The 16784-nt window shown below is 35.3% G+C and overlaps 1 protein-coding gene across 1 annotated transcript; it reads left to right on the top strand.

The window, feature by feature from the left end:
* Positions 1–3801: 3801 nt before the first annotated feature.
* Positions 3802–16225, top strand: LOC136256075 (uncharacterized). Its single transcript, XM_066048999.1, has 6 exons — positions 3802–4258; positions 8638–9209; positions 10445–10500; positions 11685–11792; positions 12916–13256; positions 15645–16225. Exons 1-6 carry the CDS (start codon positions 3902–3904, stop codon positions 16050–16052), a joined length of 1842 nt encoding a protein of 613 aa, XP_065905071.1. The 5' UTR covers positions 3802–3901; the 3' UTR covers positions 16053–16225.
* The last annotated feature ends 559 nt before the right edge of the window (positions 16226–16784 follow it).

Below are 16784 nucleotides of genomic sequence, written 5' to 3'. Positions count from 1 at the left end.
CCCTTGGCAGGGGCGTAGCTTCTTCACTTGAATTAGTCAATGCTTGAAGTAGATCGAGATACTCTAATAGAACAGTCACATTTTTACAAGTGCCATATTTTTATATTGTAAAGTGTGTAAGTAGCTAGTAATTTAAACTATACAATCCAATGCTAAGCAGAAGTTGTAACTATGCTAAATATTGATTGCAGTGTTACAGCTATTTTGTGACTGCTCTAATAGAGTATTTTGATCGTTTTAATGCAGTACAAGATGAAAGGCAAAGTGTTATTAAGGGTTTACTAGTTAAAATGGGTGTTAGTTGACTGCAGTTGCATGCCACTAACAGGGCCGTCCAGAGAAGTTAGGGGGCCCAGGGAAAAGAGTTAAAGAGGGGCCCAGGGGCAAGGAAGGGTCTAGATCCTGACTGCTCTATTAGAGTATATCGATCTTTCTTTAAACAGGCAATCAAGGGGCCCCTTTTGGGCTGGGGCAGGGGGAAAATACCCCCCCATGTGGGTGGCCCAGGCCACTAAAATTACAGTTATATTTTAATATTCTGTCACTGTAATCTGGGGTTTCTGTCAAAACCATGGAAACTCACCTACTGTTATCAACAGTGCATTGCTTATTCTAACAAAAAGTATTGAAATCCCATCCAAAAAACAGCTTATAGCTGTAAAAAAGTGCGCGTCCAAGTAAAGCAGAGTTAACTGCGACAAAAAGTAATGATATCATAATGTGGCCATGTACGAGGTGTGCAAGTTGTAAAATTCATATTAGCTGATCAGATAATACAATGTTATTTAATGAGAACTATGTGCTGCTAGTTTATAAGTGTGTGAGCATCTTCAATAAATGCCACACAAATTTAATTCTCAATAAAGCAATGTGTATAGATTCTCTGATAGCAATAAATAGTTTGAGTTTGGCCGCCTTCCTGTATACGGCAATGCTACGAACAAAGGAAAGGTGGCCAAACTCAAACTATTTATTGCTATCAGAGAATCTATACACATTGCTTTATTGAGAATTAAATTTGTGTGGCATTTATGAAGATGCTCACACACTTATAAACTAGCAGCACATAGTTCTCATTAACACTTTAACAATAACATTGTATTATCTGATTAGCTAATATGAATTTTACAACTTGCACACTTCGTACATGGCCGCATTATGATATCATTACTTTTTGTTGCAGTTAACTCTGCTTTACTTGGACGCGCACTTTTTTACAGCTATAAGCTGTTTTTGGATGGGTATATATATACAAAAACAACTTGGCTGTACAAAAAAAGATGTGTCCACAAAACTAAAAGTAACTGGCAACTAAAACTAGGAGCTAATATCTGGTGAGGCCAACAAATGAATGTTAATACTGGTAACTAAGCATAATTTACAATAGTTTATATAGCATTGATCCTTTATCATTGACTCATGCAGTCTGACTGCATTCCCGATTAATTCACTGTAAATCTAATTGGCTAGTAAATTGGTACCTTTTCCAATAGTCATTGTAGAGGAGAAAAAAGGTGGCCAAATTACTAGCCAATCAGAGTTACAGGGAATTAAGTAGGAATGCAACAAGACTGCACGAGTCAATGATAAAGGACGAACTTTTTATAAATTATAGCTATTTTCTGGTATTATAGCATTCATCTCTTGGCCTGAACAGATATTAGCTCATTTAGTCATCGGTTATTTTTAGTTTCATGGACATGTCATTTTTGTACAGCCAAGCTTTTTTGCATGCATGGGGTATTGCTGTATCACCAATCATATATCACTCTTACTTTTCTAGGCATATTAGAGACCATCCTATCTCTAAAACAACAAGATAGCAGAAATTTAAACATTAAAGTAAAACGGTCTTTATAAAGAGGTGGTCTTTGTTAGAAGGTAATCTTTATGAAGAGGTGAGCACTGGATGAAATTATCCAATTACCATTCCACCATTCCATTCCATTCCACCATTCCAGTCCATTCCACTGAATCCAGACGCCCCCAGCAGGGAGCCTAAAGATTGCTGTTTAAATGTTTGGTGGCTTGTATATTCTACTACCATTTGGTTGCTAGGTGATAATGCATTTTTATAGTCTAGGGGAGTGGCCATGAGTGCTCTGTAGTGACTTCTTCCTCTTCCCACTAAACTGCATAGATATCAATAACAACCATTACTTGTATTTAAGTATTTTAGTCAGTTACTATTACACAATAATACAGTATGCCATTCTTAGTTACGGACATTTCTGAGATATGGACAGTAGCATGTTTTATCATATCATAGCTAGGTATGTTAATCCTCATATTCTTTACTTGCACTGTTACATATTTCTAAAGACTGTAAAGGAACACTCTATAGCTAAATACCATTTGTGGGACAGATTTAGGAGAAGTTATGGAGGACTGGATGAGTGATATTAGCTACTGACACATGCATATGTAAATGATGTGACTGGCTTCTTTTGCATCATAGAATCAACAGTTAACAATGTATGCTGTGTTGCTTAGCTCTATATACATGGCAGGTTAGTGATATGGCTTAAACATGTTTATCACATTTTTTATAGTAGCTACATGAAACACTGTAAACATGCATGCAGTTGGACATGGATACCTTGCATAATATGTGTCATTTGTGGGGCAAAGGAAAGGATGAATGTTAATAACAAGGACAAATGTTTAAGGATATAACCACCATATATAGCCAGGTACAGTACACAGTGTATGGTTTATTTAGTCAGCAAATGGAATGCCAATCATTGGACCATGTATATGCATTTTAAAGATTATACTCAAACCCAAGTTGAGATTATAGCTACTTCTACTACTAATTGTCACTGTGTATATAATATATCAACCTTAATGCCCTTGGTGGGCTTTGCTGAATATAGCTAACATAACAGTAACACAGTATACCCACTCTTAGCTGCATGCATTAAGGTACTCAACTGCTTTGCTAGGACTGTGACATAATTTTGATTTACGATTAGTTTCTCCATGGACCACCGTGCACGATCTGTAAAATAACTTAGTTATAGGTGACCGGGACTGCGATAATAGGGCATGTGGGCACATGAATTTTGCCTACTTTTTCACACTTTCATCACTCATAACATTTTGTACCATTACGCTATGGAATTGCAATTTTCAGCTCTTAGTAACCATTTAGTTGGCATCATGATGCAAGTTACAGAATGGAATTATACTGTTCCAGTACTGAGATATGACCTGTAGAGTGATGGGGTGTAGCTTGTGCCCACATGCCCTGTTTTCGCAGGCCCGGTCAGTGTGTAATACACTGTTAAAACAGATGTGCTATGGTAGCACCTAAAAATACTATGGTAGCACCTAAATTTTGACCATTTCAGTCAAAAAACAGGACCTCTAGGTGCTACCATAGCACTTCTGTTTTAACAGTGTACGATGACATAATTATAGTTAGTAACTTGGAGAAGGGAAAATCAGTGACTTCGCACTGCAAAGCCCACTATCTAGTATCATACGTGCATACTTGTCCATATAAACAAGAGTTTATAATATACAATATTAAGGAAGAGTGTCAAACTGCCAATATAGCCTGTACAAATACACTAAAGTTTTGATCCAATTGAAACATTTAGCTACTCACTGCTACTGGTGGAAGGCAAGTGTTGAAATGTGTTGAGATGGTAAAACCTTTGTACAAACCAAGGTGTTGATATTCTATCTTACGGCTCAGTGTATTTGCTGGAATGTAGCTACTCCTATTGGACACTCTCTCTTACTACTTTATGTTTGATATACTGAAAAGAAACTGAAAGTTGTTGCAACAGATTACGTAATATATAGCTATACACCATTAATTGTTGTTACCTTATAGTGCGGTTGGAGCCAGATACCTCGAGTACTAGGTTATGATCTTGGACTTGTGGCGATAATGAAAATAAAGAGGACTGCGAGGGAAGACGTGACATCACCTGACCATGCACCGTATATAGAAGCGGTTGAACTAGAGTCAGTAACGGACTCGAGATTGCCCAATAGCTCATGTAATTCAATCAGAGATCTCAGATCAACGGCTCAACTTCATGAAGTTACAGATCTTGCTACAGGTTGCGTCGATGTCCGCAGAGATCCCAAAACCGCATATCAAGTGGTCATCTTAATAAGTTCGATATTACTGATAATAACTTTATTACAAATACCAACAATATTATATTATGTGAACTCTCCGTCAATTTCTAATACTTCATCATTCAGTAGAGACTTTGATGTGGATCTCGATACCTGCTCAGTAAGTGGCCTCATATAGCTATGCATGACTGTGCTGTATAAGCTTGCATAACTACATATGACTGGTTAGCTAGCTATAGCCATAAAAGTCACACGGTTGTTTTGTGGGTGAAAAGGCACTTCCGCTTCCTCCGACCGGTCTAGTGTTTTTTAGTATACTAAAGCTAAAGCCAGGCAAACTTGATTAATTGTTTCTCATCCCTGCCTGCATCCCTTTACCCTACCGCCTCTAATTTCATTATTGCTGCTATCAATCACGTGCACACGTATTTTGATGTTAAGAAGGTTGGCTATCAGTTTAACAGCACAGCAAATGTCACTTGTACCTCAGAAACGGTAGTAAAACGTAAGTACTAGCCAGTTCTTAAAAGGCCTTAGCTAACCTTTATAGCTAGCTAGTACCAGACAGCTTGATTTGAAGTATTTTCTGTAGTAATGATTAATGAATAATGAAAAATGACCACCCGCCCGCATGGAAATGCAAATTTTTCAGTGTGGACATGATGAGAAACAAGTCATCAAGTTTGCCTGGCCTAAAAGCAGTTTGCTCAGGTACAGCCTTTTGCTTTTAGCTAGTTCTAGGAACTGGAACTAAACTATAATTCCATTACAATCTAGTTAAAAAACTGGAACTATACTAGAAATTAAGTGTAATTGTTTTTTAAGATCAGCTAGTACCAATACCAATACTAGAACTAAAACTTTTAGTACTGCAACTACTACTGCAACTGTTGTTTGAGAAATAGCAGGAACCTGATTTGTGAACTGACTATTTGGCACATTAAAGCCTGACTTTGAAGTACATAAGATGATATAGCTAACCTTTGTAAGAATTCCAATACTATCTCGAGTGGCTTGTGACATTTTAGCAACCACCACTCTGGTGGAAAGAATATTGAATATATTGATATAAAACATAATATGTGACCTAGTCTTGGAAAACTGGTCTTATCGCCTATTTAAAAGTATTGAGAAATGCCAGTTTTGAGTATTCAGTGTGTTGTAGCTTGCCAATGGATAAAGTTACGTGTACCAAACTTTCACACGTTTTACATTTTACACCAATTCCTTATGCTTTCTAAAACATCCACTGTACAAGTAGAGTTTCCCATCATTTTAAAACTATAGTTGACTGTATCAGGTGAGCTCCAAAGGGGTGGGGGCTGGAGGAGGGCAAGGGGCTGTTTTAAAAATTAAAAAGGAAGGCGTAGAGATGAAATAGGCCAAGTTATGGACTATTAAGGTATCAAAACTGGGTAAAATGAAAGGACATTTACAGCACAGGTCTTTATTGAACGCCACAGATCTGTACAGCTACATACAGCCATCCACAGGCTGGCCAGAGCTCCGTTAGGATCCCAGATCACTTTTACGGGTTGCCACTGTGCTTGGGAAAAGTAGCCAGGCAAAGCAAACCTCTCAAGTCCAGCTGATTTTAATAATGAAAATAGTTTCTTCGTGTAGCTTTAATTGTGTTCTTCGTAAAGAATCAAATTGCTGTCATTATAAGACCAGTTTTCCCAGAACCATCTCATAAAATTATGTACTCCATGTAATTTCCTATTGGATAATGTTGTGGGAAAACCCTCAAAAATCAAGGTGTTACCCTTAACAGAATTTGCTAAACTTGGTGTCATTTTACATGCATGTCAACACTTGCTGATTAAGAATCCACCCAAAGTAAGTGCTTAACTGATTATTATTATTATTATTATTATACAGAATTAAATTTTACAGTGTGAAACATGTGAAAAAAAAGGGTTTCTGTTGTATTACTACACCTCTATGTACCTAAACACGTAATCTGCTAATACAAAGCTCTATCTTGCCTTTTCCCTTGGTCACTTTACATATCACTCAAATCACTATTTATCAGGAATCCAGATCTCCATAAAGTATGTGGAAATTATGGTGCAGACAGTATCATTTTTGCTTATATTTTATGCTTCGGATTTTTATAATGTGGTTAAGTTGACAAATTATTATCTTTAGATATATAAGCAGCGCTCAACACAATGGCTTCATTGACACCATGATCACTTACTGACACAATGTATGAACTAGTACCACGGGTTCCATCGAGCAATTTACAATTGGAGTTAAATCCGAATGCCATCTGAGTCACCTGTGTAAAATATTTTGCACTTGAGTATTACTAGCAAGTACATTTTAAGAACAATGATATTCATTTGTCAGTTATGTAATAACAAAGTAATAGCAAGAGGTAACTTGAAATCCCCACCTTTGTGTACATCACCCATAACGTTACGCTGAGCTACAAAAGAAGTTTCAAGATGAAAGGTTAAGAAGGACAAGACTAGCAAACCTACTGATAAAGGCCAACCAACTATCTCACCAGTGCATTGGAGAAAGTTGAGAAACGTGATCAGTCATCAAAACCCCTGATGTGCATGGTGATCTGCACTTACATTGACTTTCCCAACACCAGCTAAGAAATATTTGTGTGTTTAGTACCTCAGGTACCATTGTTTCAAAGAAAGAGACGTTTTGAACTCTCGATTGTACCTTGACAAACAATATGGTGCATATGATGTGAAAATTTGCAATGATCACTAAATTTACTATATACATGAAATTTATGTTAATGTTACATGCAAGTATAAATATTCTGCCATACTGTGATATTTTCCATAAACTGGATACTGTCTGTAATTTTGTAGTACCACCCTATAATCAAAATTTTTACTTTTATTTTGAGGTTGTGATGCTTGTATTGATACCTCCAAGATTTATTCCTCATCACTATAAACCATGTCAAGTCACAGCACATAGAGCTTTTGGCACATAAAGGAGCAAAGTTAAGGAGCACATAAACTCTTTATAGAGTAGTTAGGTCATTATATGGATCATGGTAAAATGACAGCAATTTTTAAGAGCAACAAAATTAGCACAGTATACAAAATATAAAGACAAATTTCTGCATGTATTGTTACTATTGTATAGTGCTTTATCATGCTTTTTCATACCTGTTATGTACTAAATACATGTGTACATATTGTACGTAAGCAGTGTTGTGTATGTGTTACATAATCCTCTTCATCTCAACTATGTTCCATTGTTGGCAGATACAAATGCCACATTAAAATCTGTAAAAAGTAATGTGCATGTTGCCTTCTCCACAAATTAGGTACTTCTTGAAATCACATATACTGTGGGAGTTCGTTCCAAATCAATGTACCATATTATCAAGAGTACATAATAAAAATGTTATTTTATTATGTGCTCTTGATATTATTACCTCATATTATGGCCTCAGATTATGGTTGGTTTCTATATATTCCTTGTTTCAATTAGTCACCAGGGTAACTAGAACAATACTAATGGTATGTAGTTCAAGTATTCATAGTTTTAATAGGCATCACTTTATTGCATCAACTGAAGCCTTCAGTATGACAACTGAAGCCTTCGGTATGACAACTGAAGCCGATTAACTCACTATAGGTGAAATACCCATGATTTCAGAGATTTCAGAGCCACTGAACTAAAATTAACTGCATAAAGTTGTAGCTAACTTTAACCAGAAATCTTTTCAGGTAACATTTGCACTGTTGCATTCACATGAGCCTTCGTTTTCTCTACAAAACTTCCATTACACAGGCCACCTGCCACAATGTGCATGAAGCTCTTTCAATACAGGAGTTGTTTATTTGATAAATCAAGAACAATCAAGTAACTTATAAGATATACAGTATATCCCATACTTTTATATAGTATCGGTGGGAGTATATTGAACATCAGTGTTGTTGACATGAAACAGTGACTATGCCAATACTCACCTGTCTAATATCATTTACGTTCTTGGGAGCTCAGATGGATGCTGATAAAATATAGTGTTAGATATGCATGTGTAAAATATTAATTGTGAAAAATATGTATGTGTTTTGTAGCATTATCATGTGCATAGTATAAAATGTAGGCAACATCCAATTAAACTATTATTCCAATGTAGCATTTATATCACAATAAAGGAACATGATGAGATGTAAACAGAACATACAGTAATTGTGACTGGATTTACGAAAAGGGGTCTTCCACACACATCCAATTTACCAACTTTAACAACTCATAACTTCAGATTGGAAAAGGCTTTGACTTACAATTTAGTCAGTAGTGAGCACCAACATAGCTTAGTGGATGGAGAAAATTTCAGGTTAATGTGTTTCTTGCTTGATACGTTATGGTCCTCCACATTTATAGAATTGGATGTGTGTGGAAGACCCCTTTTCGCAAATCCGGTTACAATTGCTAATAATACTTGATTTTTTAACATTTGTTTCAGCTAGCTTGCACCAACAAATAGACAAATAGTCACCTAGCATTAAATTGCTATAATTGTAATGTATCCATTCTAATTTATAGCTCAATGCAAATGTACTCTCGCTAGAGGCTAATAATGTTGGGCTCAATGACTTGTGTCCGGACATTCCATTTCTGACCACACAAGAGAATTCTAGTCAACAACTATGTCTACAAGGACAATTACAATTAGTACAGTCAGTACTCGTTGTTAGTACAGCACTACAAAATGATCGATGTAGTTCTTCTGCTCTGCCATTCTTCTGTAATGCATCAGATTCATTGTGTGGTGAAGGTGATTCTGTAGACTTGAGTGAAGAGTGTGCACATATCCGTGACAATGATTGTGCTCTTGAGTGGAGACTGCTGGAAAACTTCATCAACATATCTTTTCCAGACTGTCAGAGCTTTACTGAAGATGGTAACTTGACTTTCTCAAGAGCTCCTCAGCTCACTTGTGCAGACCAGTTTGATCTGTTTTGTGATACTTTTTGTCTACCAGTGTGTTCAGAGTTCTCACTGCTATCTCACAATTATGAGGTTGGTGGCAAAATTTTACAAATTTTATTTCAAGGTGTTGGTATTGTTGGAGGATTGATTACATTAATAAATTGTATTCTGAATAGGAAGACAATGTAAGTGACACACTATTATTATGTAGTTGGGAACAAACAGATTCAAAATTAAATAAGTAATTTTGGGGTAAAGTGCAGGAAGAAATTTTACACTTGTGTAGGAACCATGTTCCTACATGTGTAGAACTTTATTGAGAATTTTTCCAGAAATTTGTAGGAACTATTGAATTTTGTAAGAAAGATTCCTACACATGGTACAAAGTGTAAGACATCTTATTGCAGTGTATATATAGGAATAATTCCTACAAGTGTAAGAACTGTTTCTACTAGGGCTGTACAATAATAACAATAATGTGATTATCGTAATATGTATGTCATTATCATGATAAAGATAATAATTTTTCTACTATCAATATTTCAAGATAATAGTAAATCGCTGTAGACTATTGTATATTAAAAGCAGGCAGATGGTATTCTTATGAGTGAGGTCACAATCAGTTGTGGTAATGCTGAAAAGGGCAAGAGATAGTAGCGTTAAACTACTGTATAGTATTACTACACAAAACTGTGCTTGTATAAGTGCTCTATGACAACTGATATTTTATTATCGAATATTGTATTGTGATAAAATGAGTTTTGTTATCGAAACTTGTCAAGATATAGGTTTTTCATTATCACACAGCCCCAGTTTCTACACAGCATGAAAATGTCCTATATACACCATGCCGTGTGTAGGAATCTTTCTTACAAAAATTCAACAGTGTGTAAATATTTCCTACAAAGTTTCTTAATATAGCCCTACAAGTGTAGGAACTTTGCTTCCTATGCAAGGGTACATCACATAAAATTTGCTGTGTTTTGAGAAAAACTTACCACCATTTAAAATTTTGGCTTCATACATGTATTTAGTTTAGAACATGTTAAAATTAAATTATGAATTTTTACTCTAAGTTGATTCCTTTAAAGTTAGCAAAGGAAACATTTCAGCAACAAAGTTTTGATGTAAACTTCCCACATACATCTATATCAATAACTAAACCACAAACTTAGGCCCATTGCAAGACCACAACCACCCTTCTAAATTTGTTACATTCTTGACCAGCCCCCTGAACTTTTCAGAATGCCAAGATGTACATAAGTAATGATCGTGTTAGGTAGTCTGTTCTATGTATTTGGTATGGCTGGTCAAAATCTTATCGAAAGCATAAGACTCTGTATGTATGTCATGTGTATTGTAGTCATATGGCATCTGACCTTGCTGTACATTTGTAGTTATGGCCTTCTTTATTCTGCAGGTTTAGATTTCCTCAGATTTATATTGTCTACAATACCATCAATGTTATTACAGTTTGTAAGTTTGATATAGGTATTTTGTGTTATACATCATTTAGTAAAAGGCACACAATGCAGAGACACTATTCACAACAGATAGTGAATTTAATTTGAGCATGTTAATCAAAAGAATTACAAATATCTCATGTAAACCAAGACACTATAGTTGAGATTGAATATGTGGTAGCATGGCATCGTGTTTGCGCGTTTGTTAGTGTCGAGACCAAACAAACATGTGTAGTGATTTATGGATTAGTTTTAGTATTATCACCTTACAAATCAATTTTTTTTGTTCTGTCTTTTTCATATTATGTTGAAACCTGACCTATAGCTAAACCGCTTACTTACTGCAAATAAAAAGGTTGGTTGATGCATGATTGATGCATTATCTGAAGGCCTGTACCACTGAAAGACAGTTCCTCAATATTCATAATTATATGATCACTAATAATACAAATACTCATAAAACCACCTTATAAACATCTTTCCAAGGTATTATCAGTGGATTTATGCTAAAGTTTAAGGACCCGGATCAGCATTGGAGGTGTACAAGATCGAGATACTCTAATAGAGCAGTCAGCTAACTACTCTAATACAACATTCAATGGAAACATGTAGTTGGTTCTGTTATGGAATTTTTCCAAATCTGCCTGCACCTATACATACAATGAAGTGCATTGGTCTGTTTAAAGGGCTTCATTCATCTACTTGTGTAGTTAATATGTATGGCAATACTTAATTTGCTCTCAGATTCAATCTTGTATTGTTCAAATTTCAAAATTTTCCACTTTCAACATTCTTATTCTAACATGCACCTATTCAGTGTTGTGCAATTGTGAGAGGGGTACATCATGTACTTGGTATAATCTAAAGGCAGTATATAAAATATCTACAGGTATGAATTTTATGTGGAAATGTCTCCAAATTGCAGTATTTTAGCATCTATATTTCAAAATTTTCCTGGGGGAGCATGCCCCCAGACCCCCCCAGTTCCAGCATGCTTCGCATGCTGGGAAGTGTGCTTCACACACCTATACCCAAGAGATTAGTACCTTGAGTTAGCCCCCCCCCCCCCTTTTATAAATCCTAGATCCGCCCCTGCACACCTTAATTAAAAAAAAATTTCAGTGGGTTGGTGTTTGATTTATATTCATGATGCTCAAGATGACTGTAGTGTTTGCATAACTGATTTATTTTATATAGTGATATTTCTCATACTCCCAATATCAATTGGCTCCTCAAAGTTTCTCTGCTCTGATCACAATTTACTTGAGGCACTGCAGTCTCCAACAAGATTCTGTTTAGTACAAGGTTAGTACAACAGATTTCTATAAGATAAGGTGGTGGTGGAAGAAGTTGTTGATGTGAATAGAGGGGTGACTAATTGTGTATGGAATCACTGGGAACTATGGTCCCATAGTAACTAGAAATTTACCTACAAAAGTAAGATTTAAGTTTCTAAAGCACTTTGACTGCTTTATTTGAGTATTTGAATGTTTTATTTTAAAATGGTCAGTCCTTTTTTCTGGAAATTTTGATCCAATATAATTTCTATCAGATGGTCAAACTATATCTTACTTAGTGGCCACCTTTTAATAAGACCACTTCATTATAGTGGCCAATGCTAGTAAGTCCCAAATACTACATGCTTTGGTCTCATAGGCTTATTCATGACATTAATTGTATTTTCCTATAGAGCAATTATTTGAATACATGGTTAGATACTTTACATGGTCACATGTGCATTGCAAAGTAATAGCCCCCTAGAGCTATGTGAGAATGTTCTATTGCAAAGTCTATCCAAAACTAGACCCCAACTTTATGCTGGTGTAATTTAAAACTTATTAGGTAATCACAAGCATCAAGCATAATACCAAAAATTTTTGTAAACAAATTTATTTTATTTTTCATTGCAAAATGGTTTTCGTATGCAAGTACTTGTACAAAAATTCTTACGCAATTTTTTATTTGCATTAGATCGAACTACTCTAATAGAGCAGTCATTTGCATATATCATACGAAATAAGTTTTACACAATAATTTTTATCATGGAAATTTTTTGCATGAAAATAAAGCGAATTATGGTAATTATTATTATTGTTCAAAACACAAAATATAACTAAATGAACTGTTTCTTGGCTGGTTAATATGCACACTTTACAGAAATAAGATTGAGATACTTTAATAGAGTAGTCAAAATTACTCTAATATAGCAGTCAGAAAACTGATTATACTCTAATAAAACAGTCAGTTCTGAGCATATTCTTGATTTTGAAAGCATAATTGTGAGCATAATAGGCTTGATTTTTGAGCACTGCTCAAAACCACAATTGAAATAGTCCAGGGCACATTGATGTTACATGTGTTGCATACAAACAAAATGGTATAAGACTAGCATTAGTTGTTCACTACTGTTCATGTTTTCAATTTATAGGATTCATCGTACAAACTGGATTTCTCTACTTCTTTGGTTTCTGGCTATTTCATTTAGGACACTTGCTTTTTGCACTGGCATTTCCACTAAAGGCCAAGCTGTTTATGGAGAATCATGCTACAAAATGTCATGTGATAGAAGTGACAATTGCACTAGTATTGGGATCTCTTCCTGGTGCTATCATTGCTGGTACTTCAGGCTACCAGATCAACAGATTTCCACCAGATGTGTGTGTTCCTGTTGACCTTAATGTTTTCTTTTATACATTTATATTGCCAGTAGCAATTGGAGCTACAATTGGGTTGAGTATGTTGCTTACAACGTTTTGTACTTTACGTCGAGTAAGTTTCTAGTACTTTTTCGTTTGTTACAAAAGTGGTATGTACTGTAGCTACACTGTATGTAGATACTAATCCCATATTATGTATCCAATGTTAGCTACAGTAAAACAATGGCTGCCAAGACAGTGTACCAATAATAGTGATTCTCAGTCACACTCTATTAGATCAATCAGCAAGTCAGGTAATCAGGTTGTACAAAGCATGCTTGAAGCAATTAGTAGAGCGGCTAACCAAAAAAGTGTTCACTTTTTGATAAAAGCACCAAACTTGGAACAACAATTGCTTAATTCATATGATTTCATATTAGACAAGTACACAGAAAAAATTGGAATTTTTAACTAGAGTATATAGGGACCATAGCACATTGATAAAAGGTACTGAAACAAGCTGGAGTAGTGCACGATATTAAATCACAGTAAAACAATAAGAAGTGTTATATCCTTACTGTGCATTTCCATTATGGTATCTTGAGCACAGTGGGGATATAACACTTCTTATTGTTTTAATATCATGGACTACTCCAGCTTGTTTCAGTACCTTTTATCGATGTGCTATGGTCCCTACTTTAGTTTCAAATTCCAAGTATATACTTGTTTGTTAACTTTTTTGTAAATAATTATTATGACTGGTGAACCACGTGCCCCAGCTATATCAATTATCATCTGAAAAGTGAAGTATCCATTACGCTTCATTGCCAGCTGTGTTCAGTCCGTTACACAGCATTTCGAATCAAGAACTGTTCGAAAAGCACCTCTGCAATCTATGCATACCGAAAGAAATGGTGCCGCGTGCCTCAGTTATATCAACTATCGTCTGAAAAGTGAAGCATGCATTACACTTTGTTGTTGGCTATGTTCAACCCATTACACAACAGTATGAATCAAGAAATGTTCAAAAAGCACCTCTGCAATCAAAATAGCCACTGTGAATAATATGGACGCTGACGATTTCCGTTATGAAGGGAAGCCATCACATGCTACCACCAAATCAACACTTTTCGCTGTCAGCAAAGATGAATGGGACACAAAGGAAGACACTGGTAAGTCCATGAAGAATGCATTGTACATACTGCGGTATGCCAAAAGGCACCTCTCGGGCCGAAGTGATGTCGAAGAGTGAAAAAATCAAGCCCGTAGCCTTAGTCGTTATCGCATTTTGCTTGTCTGAAGGCATCAGTCAGTTACTCGATCAGTCAGTAGTAGAAAGTTCCGTTAAATAATTTTTTAAAAATTCTGTAGCAACTTGTTGAAAGCATTTCAGGTTGATCTGAAGGCTAGTTTGGACTTAAGCAATACTGCCTCATCATCATCAGGGAAAATTGAGGCTGATTTTTGGGTGATGTCATCCTGTGGGCCACGCCTACTCCTTTGTGATTCCTACTATACAGTACTATCGTACTGTATGATATGGTGCCACTAAAATTACCAATCATATCATGCTCAAAGAACCCGACAAGTATAATCAATAGAAAATGTATTAGGGAAGTGTTCAATAATAAATACTGAAATTTTGCATCTTTATAGATATGCAATTATTTCTATTGGATTATGCCTGTACTTTTAACACTGAAATATTCACTCCATTAGAAGTGTTTAAAAACAGTTTATTTTACCACATTTTGAAAGATTTTCTGTAACTTTGAAATACATTCATACTATTTAAGCAAAACAGAAGATTTTGAATGCACTTTCATGGTCTCCTGACCAGCTAGAAATGGGCTTATAACCTAGTTTAAAATTTTCAAAACATACCCTAAAGCAATAATTTTGACATGGCACCATATCTAAAATGATTTAGTATACCTTACTCAACTTGCACAGAAAATTTGGTGTTTTTCTCACAAAGTGAATGATTTTATCAAAATTTGTTGCTTAGTCGCTCTACTAAATGAATAAAATTGATGTATAAATTCTTGTAAAGCTCTTTGAAAAAGATAGATAGGCTTGTGCCAATTTATAATATGGTAGCATAAACGTAGTAGGCTAGCAATGCCAGCATAGGATGATTTTGAAGAATAAAACTTCACCAAAAATAATATTGTAGGATCACACTACACATTGTTATAATTATATAAAAATGCAATGTTATTAATTTTACAGTTTCAACGAGACCGAGATACTCTAATATAACAGTCACTTACTCTAATACAGCAGTCAGAAAAAATTATGTTGATAAAAGCAGTTATTTCTTATTGATTTAATAGGCTTGACTTTTGAGCACTATTTTCATAGGCTCAATAGAAGCCAGTCCTGAAACTGCTTTATGCCAGGGCTTACATTGATTATACTACACTGTCAGGAACTCTTCATGCATTACTATGGTATTGAAGTTTTCTATTATCAGATAGTGAACAATTCTAGTGATAATCTATTGTATTCAATTTTACAGAAAAATGCAGCTAGATCACAAGATGAATACTCATGCAATCCAAAAGATATTCTTGTGTTGCTTAAAAGTTTCTGGACTGATTTTTCAACTCCAGAGACCAAACTGTTTGTTCTGTTCTGGTACTACATTTTAGTAATGACTGTCCTTTTTGCACATTTCACTGAAATACTACTATCAGCAAACTCTACAGCTGAGCAGCTACAAAATTATTTCAGTTGTTCCATTGCTGGGTACAGACCTGAATGTGATGTTCATCGAGATGAATTAGAAGATGTATACCGTGCAAGCTATTTCCTAGACTTATCTGCTCTAGTGCTATTGAGCTCTATCACTTTGAGCAATCTGACTTATGTCCTACAGTACTATTACATTAAAAGGTTTCTACGGAGATTTTTTACTTCACAGTAATCATGTACATACTAACAAATTTATATTTCTATAGCTACTTCAAGATTAAGTAAACATAAATTTTTATTTTTACCTAAGAAATAGTTGCTACAAATAGATAGCTATCAATACTCTTACATTATGTAAATGCTCTTAGTGTGTACAACTATAGTTCAGATGTATTACCACTGCTGGTCGGGAATATTTACCAACAGGGCAACCCGTATAAACAAATCTTAAGTGAGTCATCTTAAGTGAGTCAGCTGATCACAATAAAGTGATCCATGATTTTAGGACCGACCAATTTCTTATGATATTCTTTGTATATAATTTCTATAGTTATGCTGCTAATGTAGTGGTACACTAATGCAGACTGCTAAACTATTGGAAGTGGATTGAACCCTAGACACCATGTTGGAGAATATTATGTACAGAGCTGCCCTTATGGGGGGTGTACTAATGCTGTTATTTTGAACATAATCTTTTTAAAAGAGGTTGGCCACCATTAAGAGGTATCATTTGAAAGGGCTTCACTGTATTACAGTATAACAGCTAACATGGTATTCTCATACTTATAGCCAGTATCCTAATTATTTCATGTAAAAGTGGGTACCTAATGTATTAGAATAATTGACTGGCAGCTGAACTTTACAGTGTGGCAATGGTCTATGTAGTAATAAGAGGAATCCAATATCAAATTAACTTGGAAGGAATGCATACCTTATGTGAGCAGTGAGCATGCCAACTTAGGGG

The sequence above is a fragment of the Dysidea avara genome, chromosome 5 (genome assembly GCF_963678975.1).
Source record: "Dysidea avara chromosome 5, odDysAvar1.4, whole genome shotgun sequence".
Lineage (NCBI taxonomy): Eukaryota > Metazoa > Porifera > Demospongiae > Dictyoceratida > Dysideidae > Dysidea > Dysidea avara.
Note: the sequence above shows the minus strand (reverse complement) of the source record. Positions and strands in the feature narration are given on the sequence as shown.